Source organism: Leptodactylus fuscus, chromosome 4 (assembly GCF_031893055.1).
Source record: "Leptodactylus fuscus isolate aLepFus1 chromosome 4, aLepFus1.hap2, whole genome shotgun sequence".
In the NCBI taxonomy this organism is placed as follows: Eukaryota; Metazoa; Chordata; class Amphibia; order Anura; family Leptodactylidae; genus Leptodactylus; species Leptodactylus fuscus.
Genome location: NC_134268.1, coordinates 213,827,208 through 213,844,399, shown reverse-complemented (window position 1 = coordinate 213,844,399; position 17,192 = coordinate 213,827,208). Strand labels below are relative to the sequence as shown.

At 44.9% G+C, this 17,192-nt stretch overlaps 1 protein-coding gene across 1 annotated transcript; it reads right to left on the bottom strand.

The window, feature by feature from the left end:
- Positions 1-854: 854 nt before the first annotated feature.
- On the bottom strand, positions 855-17,192 carry ASB4 (ankyrin repeat and SOCS box containing 4). Its single transcript, XM_075269888.1, has 5 exons — positions 16,912-17,192; positions 11,822-12,121; positions 10,041-10,531; positions 4,380-4,493; positions 855-1,537 (listed from the first exon to the last, which is right to left on the bottom strand). Exons 1-5 carry the CDS (start codon positions 17,099-17,101, stop codon positions 1,349-1,351), a joined length of 1,284 nt encoding a protein of 427 aa, XP_075125989.1. The 5' UTR covers positions 17,102-17,192; the 3' UTR covers positions 855-1,348.

Genomic DNA, 17,192 nt, shown 5'->3' with positions numbered 1-17,192 from the left:
CAGTCACTGTGTACATACATTACTTATCCTGTATTATACTCCAGAGCTGCGCTCACTATTCTGCTGGTGCAGTCATTGTGTACATACATTACATTACTTATCCTGTATTATACTCCAGAGCTGTGCTCACTATTCTGCTGGTACAGACACTGTGTACATACATTACATTACTTATCCTGTATTATACTCCAGAGCTGCGCTCACTATTCTGCTGGGGCAGTCACTGTGTACATACATTACATTACTTATCCTGTATTATACTCCAGAGCTGCGCTCACTATTCTGCTGGTACAGTCACTGTGTACATACATTACATTACTTATCCTGTATTATGCTCCAGAGCTGCGCTCACTATTCTGCTGGTACAGTCACTGTGTACATACATTACATTACTTATTCTGTATTATACTCCAGAGCTGCGCTCACTATTCTGCTGGTGCAGTCACTGTGTACATACATTACATTACTTATTCTGTATTATACTCCAGAGCTGCGCTCACTATTCTGCTGGTGCAGTCACTGTGTACATACATTACATTACTTATTCTGTATTATACTCCAGAGGTGCGCTCACTATTCTGCTGGTACAGTCACTGTGTACATACATTACATTACTTATTCTGTATTATACTCCAGAGCTGCGCTCACTATTCTGCTGGTACAGTCACTGTGTACATACATTACATTACTTATTCTGTATTATACTCCAGAGCTGCGCTCACTATTCTGCTGGTGCAGTCACTGTGTACATACATTACATTACTTATACTCCAGAGCTGTATTCCCTCTCTGGACAATGTGCTATGTGACATGGATTGATGGAGTTGTCACTAATCACATAATACAGGATGATATAAGGAATATAATATACACTTTATTCAAGCATTATGATATAATAATAATATATACACATATTAACAATAAATATATAAATAATTGCCCCTATTTGCTGTCACTGGGGGGTCTATAGGGGTGACCAGTATTTGAGGTGCACAGCTGTACGACTACGACTACAACCCTACAGTGCAGCTCCATTAATAAAGCGCCCCGTGGTCTGACCTGCTAGCCTGACATGCAGTACTAATCCTATAGCTATATGGCACTCTGGTCTATGTATATATAATCCTATATACTGTGTATATCAATCTGAACTTCCAACAATTCAGAATTTCAGATAATCCGGCACCTCATTCATTCTGTGAATTGTGATGTTCAGATTTCCCTGTATATATTCATATACCAGCCTGATACCGTCATCGTGGCGCAGGCGCTCAGTCCTTGGCTCCTCCTCCAGGATGAATCTACGATGCCCAGAATACAACACAACAAGTGCACAGTATACAGGAGGTTAGTAGAGCCGCCCCTGGGGCTCCAGCAGCAGATACTTCTTCAGGGTACTTGGCAAAGGCAGCTGAGGGATGACGCGATGGCAATTCTTCCACAAGATGGAGCGGATGGCACACCTGGCCAGGTGCATGAGCGACCTCGGAGAGTTACTGCAAACCTCAAAAAGGGAATTATAGAAGGTCTGATGTCTCTGGAAAACACAAGAGATGGGAATGTAGTCGTAGTCAGCCTAGAAGATAGCAGAGTGAATGTCAGCATCTGCAGGAGTGTCTCCTGTTCTGAAATTTGTTACAGTGTATCAGTGCAGGTAAATGTAACTTAATCGCCTCTTAGGCTGTGTTCACATGGAGGAATTCACAATAAATCTTAAAAAAACAAAAAGATAGAGTAAAATAAAAAACCCAGCCATAGCGATGCAAGAGTATATACCGCCTACATAGAAATGACCTTAATGGTGAAGGAAAACCATGTAAACATATCACCTCTGCTAGTGGTGTAACTAGGAATGGCGGGGCCCCTTGGCGAATTTTTGACATGGGTCCCCCCCTCCCGACCGACACCAAAGACCTCGACCGACGCCTTTCTACGCATTTCTGCGCGTTCTATTATGCCCCATAGTGGCCCCTGCACACAGCATTATGCTGCATAGTGACCCCTGCACACAGTATTATCCCCCATAGTGGCCCCTGCACACAGTATTATCCCCCATAGTGGCCCCTGCACACAGTATTATGTCCCATAGTGGCCCCTGCACACAGTATTATCCCCCATAGTGGCCCCTGCACACAGTATTATACCCCATAGTGGCCCCTGCACACAGTATTATCCCCCATAGTGGCCCCTGTACACAGTATTATACCCCATAGTGGCCCCTGCACACAGTATTATGCCGCATAGTGACCCCTGCACACAGTATTATCCCCCATAGTGGCCCCTGCACACAGTATTATGTCCCATAGTGGCCCCTGCACACAGTATTATGTCCCATAGTGGCCCCTGCACACAGTATTATCCCCCATAGTGGCCCCTGCACACAGTATTATGTCCCATAGTGGCCCCTGCACACAGTATTATCCCCCATAGTGGCCCCTGCACACAGTATTATACCCCATAGTGGCCCCTGCACACAGTATTATACCCCATAGTGGCCCCTGCACACAGTATTATACCCCATAGTGGCCCCTGCACATAGTATTATCCCCCATAGTGGCCCCTGCACACAGTATTATGTCCCATAGTGACCCCTGCACACAGTATTATCCCCCATAGTGACCCCTGCACACAGTATTATCCCCCATAGTGGCCCCAGTACACAGTATTATGTCCCATAGTGGCCCCAGTACACAGTATTATGTCCCATAGTGGCCCCTGCACACAGTATTATGTCCCGTAGTGGCCCCTGCACACAGTATTATGTCCCGTAGTGGCCCCTGCACACAGTATTATCCCCCATAGTGGCCCCAGTACACAGTATTATGTCCCGTAGTGGCCCCTGCACACAGTATTATCCCCCATAGTGGCCCCTGCACACAGTATTATACCCCATAGTGGCCCCTGCACACAGTATTATACCCCATAGTGGCCCCTGCACACAGTATTATCCCTCATAGTGGCCCCTGCACACAGACCCCAGAGTATAATAATCGGAGACCCGGGGGAATAAAAACATAAAAAACTACCGTTACTTACCTGTTCCCTGGCTCCTACGCTGTCTTCTCCGCTGCCTTCTCCGCTGTTGTCCTTGTTCAATGACGTCGGATGTCACATGACCTGGGACGCAGGCTGGGTTCATGTGACGTCAGAGACGTCAGAAAGGAGGTCAGGAAGGAGGCTCGTGGAGAGGTAAGTAACATGTTTTTTATGTTTCTTACCTCTCCAGGGCCGCCGATCATTATACTCGGGGGTCCGAAAAGACCCCCTGAGTATAATGATAGCAGAGGTAGCGGCTGTCACCGGGCCCCTAATGTCCCGGGCCCTGTGGCAGCTGCCTCCACTGCTATGGCGGTAGTTACGCCACTTACCCCTGCTGCCTCCTTATGTCTCCCTGCAGTATGGACTATATTTTGATTCTACCTGGTTCAGTGTGAGGATCGCCATCTAGTGTACATGATGATGTATTGCAGTTGCCTAACGGATCGTTCACATCTGCGCCCTGTCTCTGTTCATGCAGGTTTCCGTTTCCTGCATAAAACAGAGCAGGAGACGGAAAGCTGCAGGACTCTTTCATACCCATTCATTTGTATGGGTTTGAAAGATGTCCGGCCGTGAGCGCCCGTGAGCGTTTTATGCTCTCTGCCGCGAAGCCGGTTATTTTAAATCGGACACAGAGTCGGACATGCAGGACTCTGTGTCCGGTTAAAAAAAAACGTTTCGCGGCGAGAGCATAAAACGCTCACGGCCGGACCCGGTCTGACAGCTTTCCGTCTTCTGCATGCAGAACGGAGTCCGGGCGCTAGTGTGAACCTAGCGTAAGCTGAATTCAGACGAACAGGACAAGCAGGACGTCTTGTAAATGGTTACAAATAGAAACAAAGTACAAGATAAATATATAAATACTTTAACTTGACCCCCTCATGCACAGTGCTATATCACCAGTTACCACCAGGGGGAGCGCACTGCACACAGATTTATCCACCTGTCACTGAACTCTAAACTAACTGTATAAATTCCATTGTCAGAGCTCCCCCTGGTGGGATTTTAAGATGTAACTTTGTCACTGGGCCAGAATTTGGAGTTTTCTGCTTTCTCTTTTCCAGCTATTAAATATAATTAACGAACACACAAAAAATCCCTACAACATAGGATAAATTTAAAGGGATGTTGATATCACAAGGAGGAGCTGTGGCCCCGCACGACCACAACCACCTTAATCTACAAGTGCAGAATGTAGGATTACTGAAATCAGTGGGAAAGAGAGGAAACAATCTCTCCCATCATTCTCTCCCATCATTCTCTCCCATCATTCCCTCCCATCATTCCCTCCCATCATTCCCTCCCATCCTCCTACTTGGTCCCTGTCTTATATTTCTCACCTCCAGGTCGTCTTCCGGAATGGCGGTATACCACTTAGAGGTCGCCGTTATATGCTCGTAGGCGTTGACCATGACTTCTACAGCTCTTGGGTGTGAGTGACATTCCTGTAAGACCTGAGGATTCAGCATCGTGTCAGTGACTGTCACAAGTGTGTCATATATAGTATACAAAAATACACAATAGATAATACCTGCAGAGTGCCCCCTGATAGACAATACAAGCAGAGTGCCCTGATAGATAATATATGCAGAGTGTCCCCTGATAGATAATACCTGGAGAGTGCCCCCTGATAGATAATACCTGCAGAGTGCCCCCTGATAGATAATACCTGCAGAGTGCGCCCTGATAGATAATACCTGCAGAGTGCCCCCTGATAGATAATACCTGCAGAGTGCCCCCTGATAGATAATATATGCAGAGTGCCCCCTGATAGATAATACCTGCAGAGTGCGCCCTGATAAATAATACCTGCAGAGTGCGCCCTGATAAATAATACCTGCAGAGTGCGCCCTGATAAATAATACCTGCAGAGTGACCCCTGATAGATAATACCTGCAGAGTGCGCCCTGATAAATAATACCTGCAGAGTGCGCCCTGATAAATAATACCTGCAGAGTGACCCCTGATAGATAATACCTGCAGAGTACCCCCTGATAGATAATACCTGGAGAGTGACCCCTGATAGATAATACCTGCAGAGTGCCCCCTGATAAATAATACCTGCAGAGTGACCCCTGATAAATAATACCTGCAGAGTGCCCCCTGATAGATAATACCTGCAGAGTGCGCCCTGATAGATAATACCTGCAGAGTGCCCCCTGATAGATAATACCTGCAGAGTGCCCCCTGATAGATAATATATGCAGAGTGCCCCCTGATAGATAATACCTGCAGAGTGCGCCCTGATAAATAATACCTGCAGAGTGCGCCCTGATAAATAATACCTGCAGAGTGCGCCCTGATAAATAATACCTGCAGAGTGACCCCTGATAGATAATACCTGCAGAGTGCGCCCTGATAAATAATACCTGCAGAGTGCGCCCTGATAAATAATACCTGCAGAGTGACCCCTGATAGATAATACCTGCAGAGTACCCCCTGATAGATAATACCTGCAGAGTGCCCCCTGATAGATAATATCTGCAGAGTGCCCCCTGATAGATAATATCTGCAGAGTGCCCCCTGATAGATAATACCTGCAGAGTGCGCCCTGATAAATAATACCTGCAGAGTGCGCCCTGATAAATAATACCTGCAGAGTGCGCCCTGATAAATAATACCTGCAGAGTGACCCCTGATAGATAATACCTGCAGAGTGCGCCCTGATAAATAATACCTGCAGAGTGCGCCCTGATAAATAATACCTGCAGAGTGACCCCTGATAGATAATACCTGCAGAGTACCCCCTGATAGATAATACCTGCAGAGTGCCCCCTGATAGATAATATCTGCAGAGTGCCCCCTGATAGATAATATCTGCAGAGTGCCCCCTGATAGATAATACCTGCAGAGTGCGCCCTGATAAATAATACCTGCAGAGTGCGCCCTGATAAATAATACCTGCAGAGTGACCCCTGATAGATAATACCTGCAGAGTGCGCCCTGATAAATAATACCTGCAGAGTGCGCCCTGATAAATAATACCTGCAGAGTGACCCCTGATAGATAATACCTGCAGAGTACCCCCTGATAGATAATACCTGCAGAGTGCCCCCTGATAGATAATACCTGCAGAGTGCGCCCTGATAAATAATAGCTGCAGAGTGCGCCCTGATAAATAATACCTGCAGAGTGACCCCTGATAGATAATACCTGCAGAGTGCGCCCTGATAAATAATACCTGCAGAGTGCGCCCTGATAAATAATACCTGCAGAGTGACCCCTGATAGATAATACCTGCAGAGTGCCCCCTGATAGATAATACCTGCAGAGTGCCCCCTGATAGATAATACCTGCAGAGTGCGCCCTGATAAATAATACCTGCAGAGTGCGCCCTGATAAATAATACCTGCAGAGTGACCCCTGATAGATAATACCTGCATAGTACCCCCTGATAGATAATATCTGCAGAGTGCCCCCTGATAGATAATATCTGCAGAGTGCCCTGATAGATAATACCTGCAAAGTGCCCTGATAGATAATACCTGCAGAGTGCCCCCTGATAGATAATACCTGCAGAGTGCGCCCTGATAAATAATACCTGCAGAGTGCCCCCTGATAGATAATACCTGCAGAGTGCCCCCTGATAGATAATACCTGCAGAGTGCCCCCTGATAGATAATACCTGCAGAGTGCCCTGATAGATACCTGCAAAGTACCCCTGATAGATAATACCTGCAGAGTGCCCCCTGATAGATAATACCTGCAGAGTACCCCTGATAGATAATACCTGCAGAGTGCACCCTGATAGATAATATCTGCAGAGTGCCCCCTGATAGATAATACCTGCAGAGTTCCCCCTGATAGATAATACCTGCAGAGTGTCCTGATAGATAATACCTGCAGAGTACCCTGATAGATAATACCTGCAAAGTGCCCTGATAGATAATACCTGCAGAGTGCCCCCTGATAGATAATACCTGCAGAGTGCGCCCTGATAAATAATACCTGCAGAGTGCCCCCTGATAGATAATACCTGCAGAGTGCCCCCTGATAGATAATACCTGCAGAGTGCCCCCTGATAGATAATACCTGCAAAGTGCCCTGATAGATAATACCTGCAGAGTGCCCCCTGATAGATAATACCTGCAGAGTGCGCCCTGATAAATAATACCTGCAGAGTGCCCCCTGATAGATAATACCTGCAGAGTGCCCCCTGATAGATAATACCTGCAGAGTGCCCTGATAGATACCTGCAAAGTACCCCTGATAGATAATACCTGCAGAGTGCCCCCTGATAGATAATACCTGCAGAGTACCCCTGATAAATAATACCTGCAGAGTGTCCTGATAAATAATACCTGCAGAGTGCCCCCTGATAGATAATACCTGCAGAGTTCCCCCTGATAGATAATACCTGCAGAGTGCCCCCTGATAGATAATACCTGCAGAGTGCCCCTGATAGATAATACCTGGAGAGTGACCCTTGATAGATAATACCTGCAGAGTGCCCCCTGATAGATAATACCTGCAGAGTGCCCCTGATAGATAATACCTGGAGAGTGACCCCTGATAGATAATACCTGCAGAGTACCCCTGATAGATAATACCTGCAGAGTGTCCTGATAAATAATACCTGCAGAGTGCCCCCTGATAGATAATACCTGCAGAGTACCCTGATAGATAATACCTGCAGAGTGACCCCTGATAATACCTGCAGAGTGCCCTGATAGATAATACCTGCAGAGTTCCCCTGATAGATAATACCTGCAGAGTACCCTGATAGATAATACCTGCAGAGTTCCCCCTGATAGATAATACCTGCAGAGTACCCTGATAGATAATACCTGCAGAGTTCCCCCTGATAGATAATACCTGCAGAGTACCCCTGATAGATAATACCTGCAGAGTGTCCTGATAGATAATACCTGCAGAGTGACCCCTGATAGATAATACCTGCAGAGTGTCCTGATAGATAATACCTGCAGAGTACCCTGATAGATAATACCTGCAGAGTACCCTGATAGATAATACCTGCAGAGTACCCCCTTATAGATAATACCTGCAGAGTGACCTCTGATAGATAAAACCTGCAGAGTACCCCTGATAGATAATACCTGCAGAGTGCCCTGATAGATAATACCTGCAGAGTACCCCTGATAGATAATACCTGCAGAGTGCCCTGATAGATAATACCTGTAGAGTACCCTGATAGATAATACCTGCAGAGTTCCCCTTGATAAATAATACCTGCAGAGTGCCCCCTGATAGATAATACCTGCAGAGTGCCCCCTGATAGATAATACCTGTAGAGTACCCTGATAGATAATACCTGCAGAGTTCCCCCTGATAGATAATACCTGCAGAGTGCCCCCTGATAGATAATACCTGCAGAGTACCCCTGATAGATAATACCTGCAGAGTGACCCCTGATAGATAATACCTGCAGAGTGCCCTGATAGATAATACCTGCAGAGTACCCCTGATAGATAATACCTGCAGAGTACCCTGATAGATAATACCTGCAGAGTGCCCCCTGGTAGATAATACCTGCAGAGTGCCCCTGATAGATAATACCTGGAGAGTGACCCCTGATAGATAATACCTGCAGAGTGCCCTGATAGATAATACCTGCAGAGTACCCCTGATAGATAATACCTGCAGAGTGCCCTGATAGATAATACCTGTAGAGTACCCTGATAGATAATACCTGCAGAGTTCCCCCTGATAAATAATACCTGCAGAGTGCCCCCTGATAGATAATACCTGCAGAGTGCCCCCTGATAGATAATACCTGTAGAGTACCCTGATAGATAATACCTGCAGAGTTCCCCCTGATAGATAATACCTGCAGAGTGCCCCCTGATAGATAATACCTGCAGAGTACCCCTGATAGATAATACCTGCAGAGTGACCCCTGATAGATAATACCTGGAGAGTGACCCCTGATAGATAATACCTGCAGCGTTCCCCTGATAGATAATACCTGCAGAGTACCCTGATAGATAATACCTGCAGAGTGCCCCCTGATAGATAATACCTGCAGAGTACCCCTGATAGATAATACCTGCAGAGTGTCCTGATAGATAATACCTGCAGAGTACCCTGATAGATAATACCTGCAGAGTACCCTGATAGATAATACCTGCAGAGTACCCCCTTATAGATAATACCTGCAGAATGACCCCTGATAGATAATACCTGCAGAATGACCCCTGATAGATAATACCTGCAGAGTGACCTCTGATAGATAAAACCTGCAGAGTACCCCTGATAGATAATACCTGCAGAGTGCCCCCTGATAGATAATACCTGCAGAGTGCCCCCTGATAGATAATACCTGTAGAGTACCCTGATAGATAATACCTGCAGAGTTCCCCCTGATAGATAATACCTGCAGAGTGCCCCCTGATAGATAATACCTGCAGAGTACCCCTGATAGATAATACCTGCAGAGTACCCCTGATAGATAATACCTGCAGAGTGACCCCTGATAGATAATACCTGCAGAGTGCCCTGATAGATAATACCTGCAGAGTACCCCTGATAGATAATACCTGCAGAGTGCCCTGATAGATAATACCTGCAGAGTGCCCCCTGGTAGATAATACCTGCAGAGTGCCCCCTGATAGATAATACCTGCAGAGTGCCCCTGATAGATAATACCTGGAGAGTGACCCTTGATAGATAATACCTGCAGAGTGCCCCCTGATAGATAATACCTGCAGAGTGCCCCTGATAGATAATACCTGGAGAGTGACCCCTGATAGATAATACCTGCAGAGTACCCCTGATAGATAATACCTGCAGAGTGCCCTGATAGATAATACCTGCAGAGTGCCCCTGATAGATAATACCTGGAGAGTGACCTCTGATAGATAATACCTGCAGAGTGCCCCTGATAGATAATACCTGCAGAGTGCCCCCTGATAGATAATACCAGCCCTTGAACCATGCACTACAGGTCACTGACAGCAAGCAGAGATCTTACAAGTATGAGGAGTTGATATACAGAATACATTACAAAGTCGCATATGGCAAATCTGAAAGTAAGAACTCACCTTATGGAACTGCGGGGGGTAGATCCTGGCCGCCCCATGGTTTAGTAGCAGCTGGTAGCAGATTTCTGGCTGGGCAGCGGCGCGGACAGATGTGACCTTCAGGACATACTGCTGGGGGGCACATCCATTAATGTCCATAGTGGTGGCATAGGCGCCCGCCTCCAGCATCATGTGCATTAGGACATGGTCGCAGTTCCATGCCGCCTTGTGCAGGGGGGACTTGCGGTCAATATCTCGGGAGTTGACTTCGGCATTGTAGTCCAACAGCATCCTGCAGATAAGGTGGTGCTTGGTGCTGTACTTCTGCTCCTTAATATTCAGCGCCCAGTAGGCGGCGGTAGCGAGAGGAGTTTCCATGGTGGCGTTCAAACTGTCCACGACTGCCCCATTTTTCACATAGAAATCTACAAGTTCTGGAATTCCTAACCGGGCGGCCGTGTGCAGAGGCGTCTCGTGGATATGATCGATGCTCTGCAGGTTTACATATGCGCCTAAAAAACACCCCAAAAATATATTAGGCCTCTGTGGATGTAGCCAGAAATGTTGCGTGTAGATTTGGGTCTTTTTCTCCCTTGTTCTCTGCTGCAGCAATGAATGAGAATCTGCAGCTGCACCTCCCTCCTTCCCCTTCCTCTCTTAAGTTTACCTTTTTACTCTATTTATAATTTTTGGTGACAGAGATGTTGTTACTGCAGAATGGAAAAAGTGGGCCCCTGCTGCAGCAAGGAGTAGGAAACTGCAGCTGCATCCCCCTCCTACCCCTTCTACCTTTCTTCAGCTTTATGTTTTACATCTTATGCATTTTTGAGTACTGAGAATGTTTTCCTGCTACTATAGGGTAAAGGTTGTGGGACCATGCTCCTACTTTTATTGGGTAAAAGATGGGGTCCCACTTCTTCCTCTACTGGGGAGAGAGAGAGGTAGGACATTGGGGAAGGGGAATTTTCTGCTACTTCTTATCCTACTACTAATACTGGGGATAGCAATGGCCACTGTTATTCGGCATCTGTGACTGTCAGTGTTATTGGGGGTCTCTGACTATCACTTTTTGGGTGAAGGTAGCTTGCAACTTGTCTCCTTTCACGACTTTTGTTCCACCTTGTGGGTTGCCAATCCATAGGCCTATCAATTGGCTCCAGACTATGTATGGATGCCTGTTAGGTCCAGTCAGAGGCAGGGCCTAATAGTCATCTGCTGAAAAGTACAATTTACTGCAATGTAGAAGTATAGCAGTACATTGTAAAAGTGATCAAGTATGATCAGTGATCCTGTATGTGAAACATTATTAGAATGAACATGCACAACATCAGAATGATCACCTCATCTACCCCACAAAAAAAGAACTAAAAAGTGATCAGAGAGCCAAATGTATTCCAGAACAGTACCTATAAAAACTACAGCCTGTCCTACAAAAAACAAGCCCTTGCACAGGAGTTTATACTTTGTTAAATTACTAAAACCTAAAATAACCTATATAAATGTGGTATTGCCGTAATCGTAACGACCCGCCGAAAAAAGTTATCATGTCATTGTTACCAGACAGTGAACATTATAAAAACAAACCCCTAAAAACAAGGAAAAAAATTTTTTTCATGTGCAATAAAACTAAGTTAAAGAAAACATTAACGTATCCCAAAGTGGTGTCATCTAAAAAAAAACACACATCCCACAAAAAACAAGTCCTCCTATGGCTGTGTTGACGACAAAGTTTAGTAAATTTTTGGCTTTTGAAATACAGTTAAAAATTTGTTGTATCATGAAGTCAAAAACTAGACCCTTACCGCTCCAGACCAGCTCTTTGGCGCACCGTACAGACTGCTTGGTTTTACAATAATGTAATGGTGCATGCCCACTGACGGAGAAGAAATTGAGCTCAGCGCCATGGCTGACCAGGATCTTGATGCAGTCCCGGTTGCCCACCTCACAGGCGACATGTAGCGGGGTCTTCCCATTGGGTCTGCTGTTGACAGAAGCTTTATGATTCAGAAGCACCAGAAGGGTCTCCAGATGTCCCAGCATGACTGTGATGTGCAGACCCGTTGCCCATGAAGCGGCCAGCTTAAAACTAGGCAACCAGTAACCTAAGGGTAAAGAAGAATATCAGTAAGGGGATGACCGGATTAGGAAAAAAACGACCCTGGTCCTGGGCTTTATTTGTTATTACAGCTCATGCCCATTTAATTCAGTGGAAGTGAGTTGCAATACCAGAGCCTGCCTGTGGACAAGGGTAGCACTGTTTATGGAAAGAAGAAATAGTAAATCCTTTAGGGTGCATGCACACTACGTAACGCCGGGCGTGTATGAGAGCCGTACACGCCGGCATTACAGCAGACTGCCGAACACTTCCCATTCACTTCAATGGGAGCGCTCGTAACAGCGGCGTTTACGAGCGCTCCCATTGAAGTGAATGGGAAGTGTTCGGCAGCCCTGCTGTAACGCCGGCATGTACGGCTCTCATACACGCCCGGCGTTACGTAGTGTGCATGCACCCTTAGAGAGTTAGGGAAGCCGTGGTATTATATTACAAAAACCACATAAAATTGTATATAATTGCGTTCATGAATGGAATGTCAGAAGTATGGTAAAGACTGACACAAAGAAACTGAAGTAAGGCATAGTCTACGGAAAGATTCACAGTAATTCAATATAGCTTCAGCATCTACATTATATTACCAACACCTGGACCCTTCAAGGTTAGGTACAGCTCAGGGGTGAAGTAAGTAGAGCCCAGCAGAAATGTGTGACATCCAGGGATAGGGGATATAAGGACACTATAATATACAGGCCTTCAGTCTTATAATAGAGAGCGGTCCCAAGGTCCTGATAATGGCAGTATATACATGTATTAGTCTGTAAGGTTACGTGACCAGAGTGCTATATAAGACCATCCAAAATATGTCTTGGAGGCTCAGGATCAGTAACAGGATAAGTAATGTAATGTATGTACACAGTGACTGCACCAGCAGAATAGTGAGCGCAGCTCTGGAGTATAATACAGGATAAGTAATGTAATGTATATATACAGTGACTGTACCAGCAGAATAGTGAGCGCAGCTCTGGAGTATAATACAGGATAAGTAATGTAATGTATGTACACAGTGACTGCACCAGCAGAATAGTGAGCGCAGCTCTGGAGTATAATACAGGATAAGTAATGTAATGTATGTACACAGTGACTGCACCAGCAGAATAGTGAGCGCAGCTCTGGAGTATAATACAGGATAAGTAATGTAATGTATGTACACAGTGACTGTACCAGCAGAATAGTGAGCACAGCTCTGGAGTATAATACAGGATAAGTAATGTAATGTATGTACACAGTGACTGCACCAGCAGAATAGTGAGCGCAGCTCTGGAGTATAATACAGGATAAGTAATGTAATGTATGTACACAGTGACTGCACCAGTAGAATAGTGAGCACAGCTCTGCAGTATAATACAGGATAAGTAATGTAATGTATGTACACAGTGACTGCACCAGCAAAATAGTGAGCGCAGCTCTGCAGTATAATACAGGATAAGTAATGTAATGTATGTACACAGTGACTGCACCAGCAGAATAGTGAGCGCAGCTCTGGAGTATAATACAGGATAAGTAATGTAATGTATGTACACAGTGACTGTACCAGCAGAATAGTGAGCACAGCTCTGGAGTATAATACAGGATAAGTAATGTAATGTATGTACACAGTGACTGCACCAGCAGAATAGTGAGCGCAGCTCTGGAGTATAATACAGGATAAGTAATGTAATGTATGTACACAGTGACTGCACCAGCAGAATAGTGAGCGCAGCTCTGGAGTATAATACAGGATAAGTAATGTAATGTATGTACACAGTGACTGCACCAGTAGAATAGTGAGCACAGCTCTGCAGTATAATACAGGATAAGTAATGTAATGTATGTACACAGTGACTGCACCAGCAGAATAGTGAGCGCAGCTCTGGAGTATAATACAGGATAAGTAATGTAATGTATGTACACAGTGACTGCACCAGCAGAATAGTGAGCGCAGCTCTGGAGTATAATACAGGATAAGTAATGTAATGTATGTACACAGTGACTGTACCAGCAGAATAGTGAGCACAGCTCTGGAGTATAATACAGGATAAGTAATGTAATGTATGTACACAGTGACTGCACCAGCAGAATAGTGAGCGCAGCTCTGGAGTATAATACAGGATAAGTAATGTAATGTATGTACACAGTGACTGCACCAGTAGAATAGTGAGCACAGCTCTGCAGTATAATACAGGATAAGTAATGTAATGTATGTACACAGTGACTGCACCAGCAGAATAGTGAGCTCAGCTCTGCAGTATAATACAGGATAAGTAATGTAATGTATGTACACAGTGACTGCACCAGCAGAATAGTGAGCGCAGCTCTGGAGTATAATACAGGATAAGTAATGTCATGTATGTACACAGTGACTGCACCAGCAGAATAGTGAGCGCAGCTCTGGAGTATAATACAGGATAAGTAATGTAATGTATGTACACAGTGACTGCACCAGCAGAATAGTGAGCGCAGCTCTGGAGTATAATACAGGATAAGTAATATAATGTATGTACACAGTGACTGTACCAGCAGAATAGTGAGCGCAGCTCTGGAGTATAATACAGAATAAGTAATGTAATGTATGTACACAGTGACTGCACCAGCAGAATAGTGAGCGCAGCTCTGGAGTATAATACAGGATAAGTAATGTATGTACACAGTGACTGCACCAGCAGAATAGTGAGCGCAGCTCTGGAGTATAATACAGGATAAGTAATGTAATGTATGTACACAGTGACTGCACCAGCAGAATAGTGAGCGCAGCTCTGGAGTATAATACAGGATAAGTAATGTAATGTATGTACACAGTGACTGTACCAGAATAGTGAGCGCAGCTCTGGAGTATAATACAGGATAAGTAATGTAATGTATGTACACAGTGACTGTACCAGCAGAATAGTGAGCGCAGCTCTGGAGTATAATACAGGATAAGTAATGTATGTACACAGTGACTGTACCAGAATAGTGAGCGCAGCTCTGGAGTATAATACAGGATAAGTAATGTAATGTATGTACACAGTGACTGTACCAGCAGAATAGTGAGCGCAGCTCTGGAGTATAATACAGAATAAGTAATGTAATGTATGTACACAGTGACTGCACCAGCAGAATAGTGAGCGCAGCTCTGGAGTATAATACAGGATAAGTAATGTATGTACACAGTGACTGCACCAGCAGAATAGTGAGCGCAGCTCTGGAGTATAATACAGGATAAGTAATGTAATGTATGTACACAGTGACTGCACCAGCAGAATAGTGAGCGCAGCTCTGGAGTATAATACAGGATAAGTAATGTAATGTATGTACACAGTGACTGTACCAGAATAGTGAGCGCAGCTCTGGAGTATAATACAGGATAAGTAATGTAATGTATGTACACAGTGACTGTACCAGCAGAATAGTGAGCGCAGCTCTGGAGTATAATACAGGATAAGTAATGTATGTACACAGTGACTGTACCAGAATAGTGAGCGCAGCTCTGGAGTATAATACAGGATAAGTAATGTAATGTATGTACACAGTGACTGTACCAGCAGAATAGTGAGCGCAGCTCTGGAGTATAATACAGGATAAATAATGTATGTACACAGTGACTGCACCAGCAGAATAGTGAGCGCAGCTCTGGAGTATAATACAGGATAAGTAATGTAATGTATGTACACAGTAACTGCACCAGCAGTATAGTGAGCACAGCTCTGGAGTATAATACAGGATAAGTAGCGTAATGTATGTACACAGTGACTGCACCAGCAGAATAGTGAGCGCAGCTCTGGAGTATAATACAGGATAAGTAATGTAATGTATGTACACAGTGACTGTACCAGCAGAATAGTGAGTGCAGCTCTGGAGTATAATACAGGATAAGTAATGTAATGTATGTACATAGTGACTGAACCAGCAGAATAGTGAGCGCAGCTCTGGGGTATAATACAGGATAAGTAATGTAATGTATGTACACAGTGACTGCACCAGCAGAATAGTGAGCGCAGCTCTGGAGTATAATACAGGATAAGTAATGTAATGTATGTACACAGTGACTGCACCAGCAGAATAGTGAGCGCAGCTCTGGAGTATAATACAGGATAAGTAATGTAATGTATGTACACAGTGACTGTACCAGCAGAATAGTGAGCACAGCTCTGGAGTATAATACAGGATAAGTAATGTAATGTATGTACACAGTGACTGCACCAGCAGAATAGTGAGCGCAGCTCTGAAGTATATAATACAAGATAAGTAATGTAATGTATGTACACAGTGACTGCACCAGCAGAATAGTGAGTGCAGCTAGGGAGTATAATACAGGATCAGTATAGGATAAGTAATATAATATATATATATATATATATATATATATATATATATACATACACACATATATTCCTTATATAAGCTGCAGGATTTATACGTTTTATGTTTATTTGGCTATTGAGTGTCTTGCACTTGGCTTTCCTAGTAGTGACAGGTGATGCCTTCAGGCAATGTTCCAGTTGGAAGGAATGGCCTTGGGTTATGTAATATATCATACATCTGCCTAGTCATCCTGGGTATACAGTATATGCCTCCAGGGGTATATTTATTCTTGGGTCCTAAGGTCTGAGAGGGCCCCTAGGCCACATGTGAAGAGTATACAGCAGTGTTACAAATCTCACATGGTAGGTGGGGGCCTTGTTACAGATTTTGCATTAGGACCCAGAAACTTCAGGTTACCCCTCTATACGTCCCTCAACCCTACAGCCCATAGCCTTGTGTACCATTATACTGACCCAGTGCCCACTTGCACATATTGCACATTTTACTGTTGTATACCTGATTTGTAAGACGCCAGGACCAAACCTTCATCCTCCACCTCAAACACGGTGTCCACATCGATCAGGCCCTCGTTCAGTATATTTTCCACTGCCACGAAGTCATTGGCCTGTAGAGCCTGGAGAAACGTCTCCTTCAGTTGCTGGTTTGCCAGGGCGCGGGTACATCTCCGTCCGGAGTCCCTGTCCATGTCTGCTGTCTTCTGGGTCGGTGGCAATAAACATGTCCTCTACCTAGGAGAAGCTGTAAGACATGGCCCAGCGTCAGTAACTCTATCACCC

Coding starts and splice junctions, on each gene's coding strand:
- ASB4 (XM_075269888.1), bottom strand. CDS start 17,101: ATGGACAGGGACTCCGGACGGAGATGTACCCGCGCCCTGGCAAACCAG. Junction 12,122..16,911: donor CCTGGCGTCTTACAAATCAG/GTATACAACAGT, acceptor CTTTACCCTTAG/GTTACTGGTTGCCTAGTTTT. Junction 10,532..11,821: donor CAAAGAGCTGGTCTGGAGCG/GTAAGGGTCTAG, acceptor GGTGTTTTTTAG/GCGCATATGTAAACCTGCAG.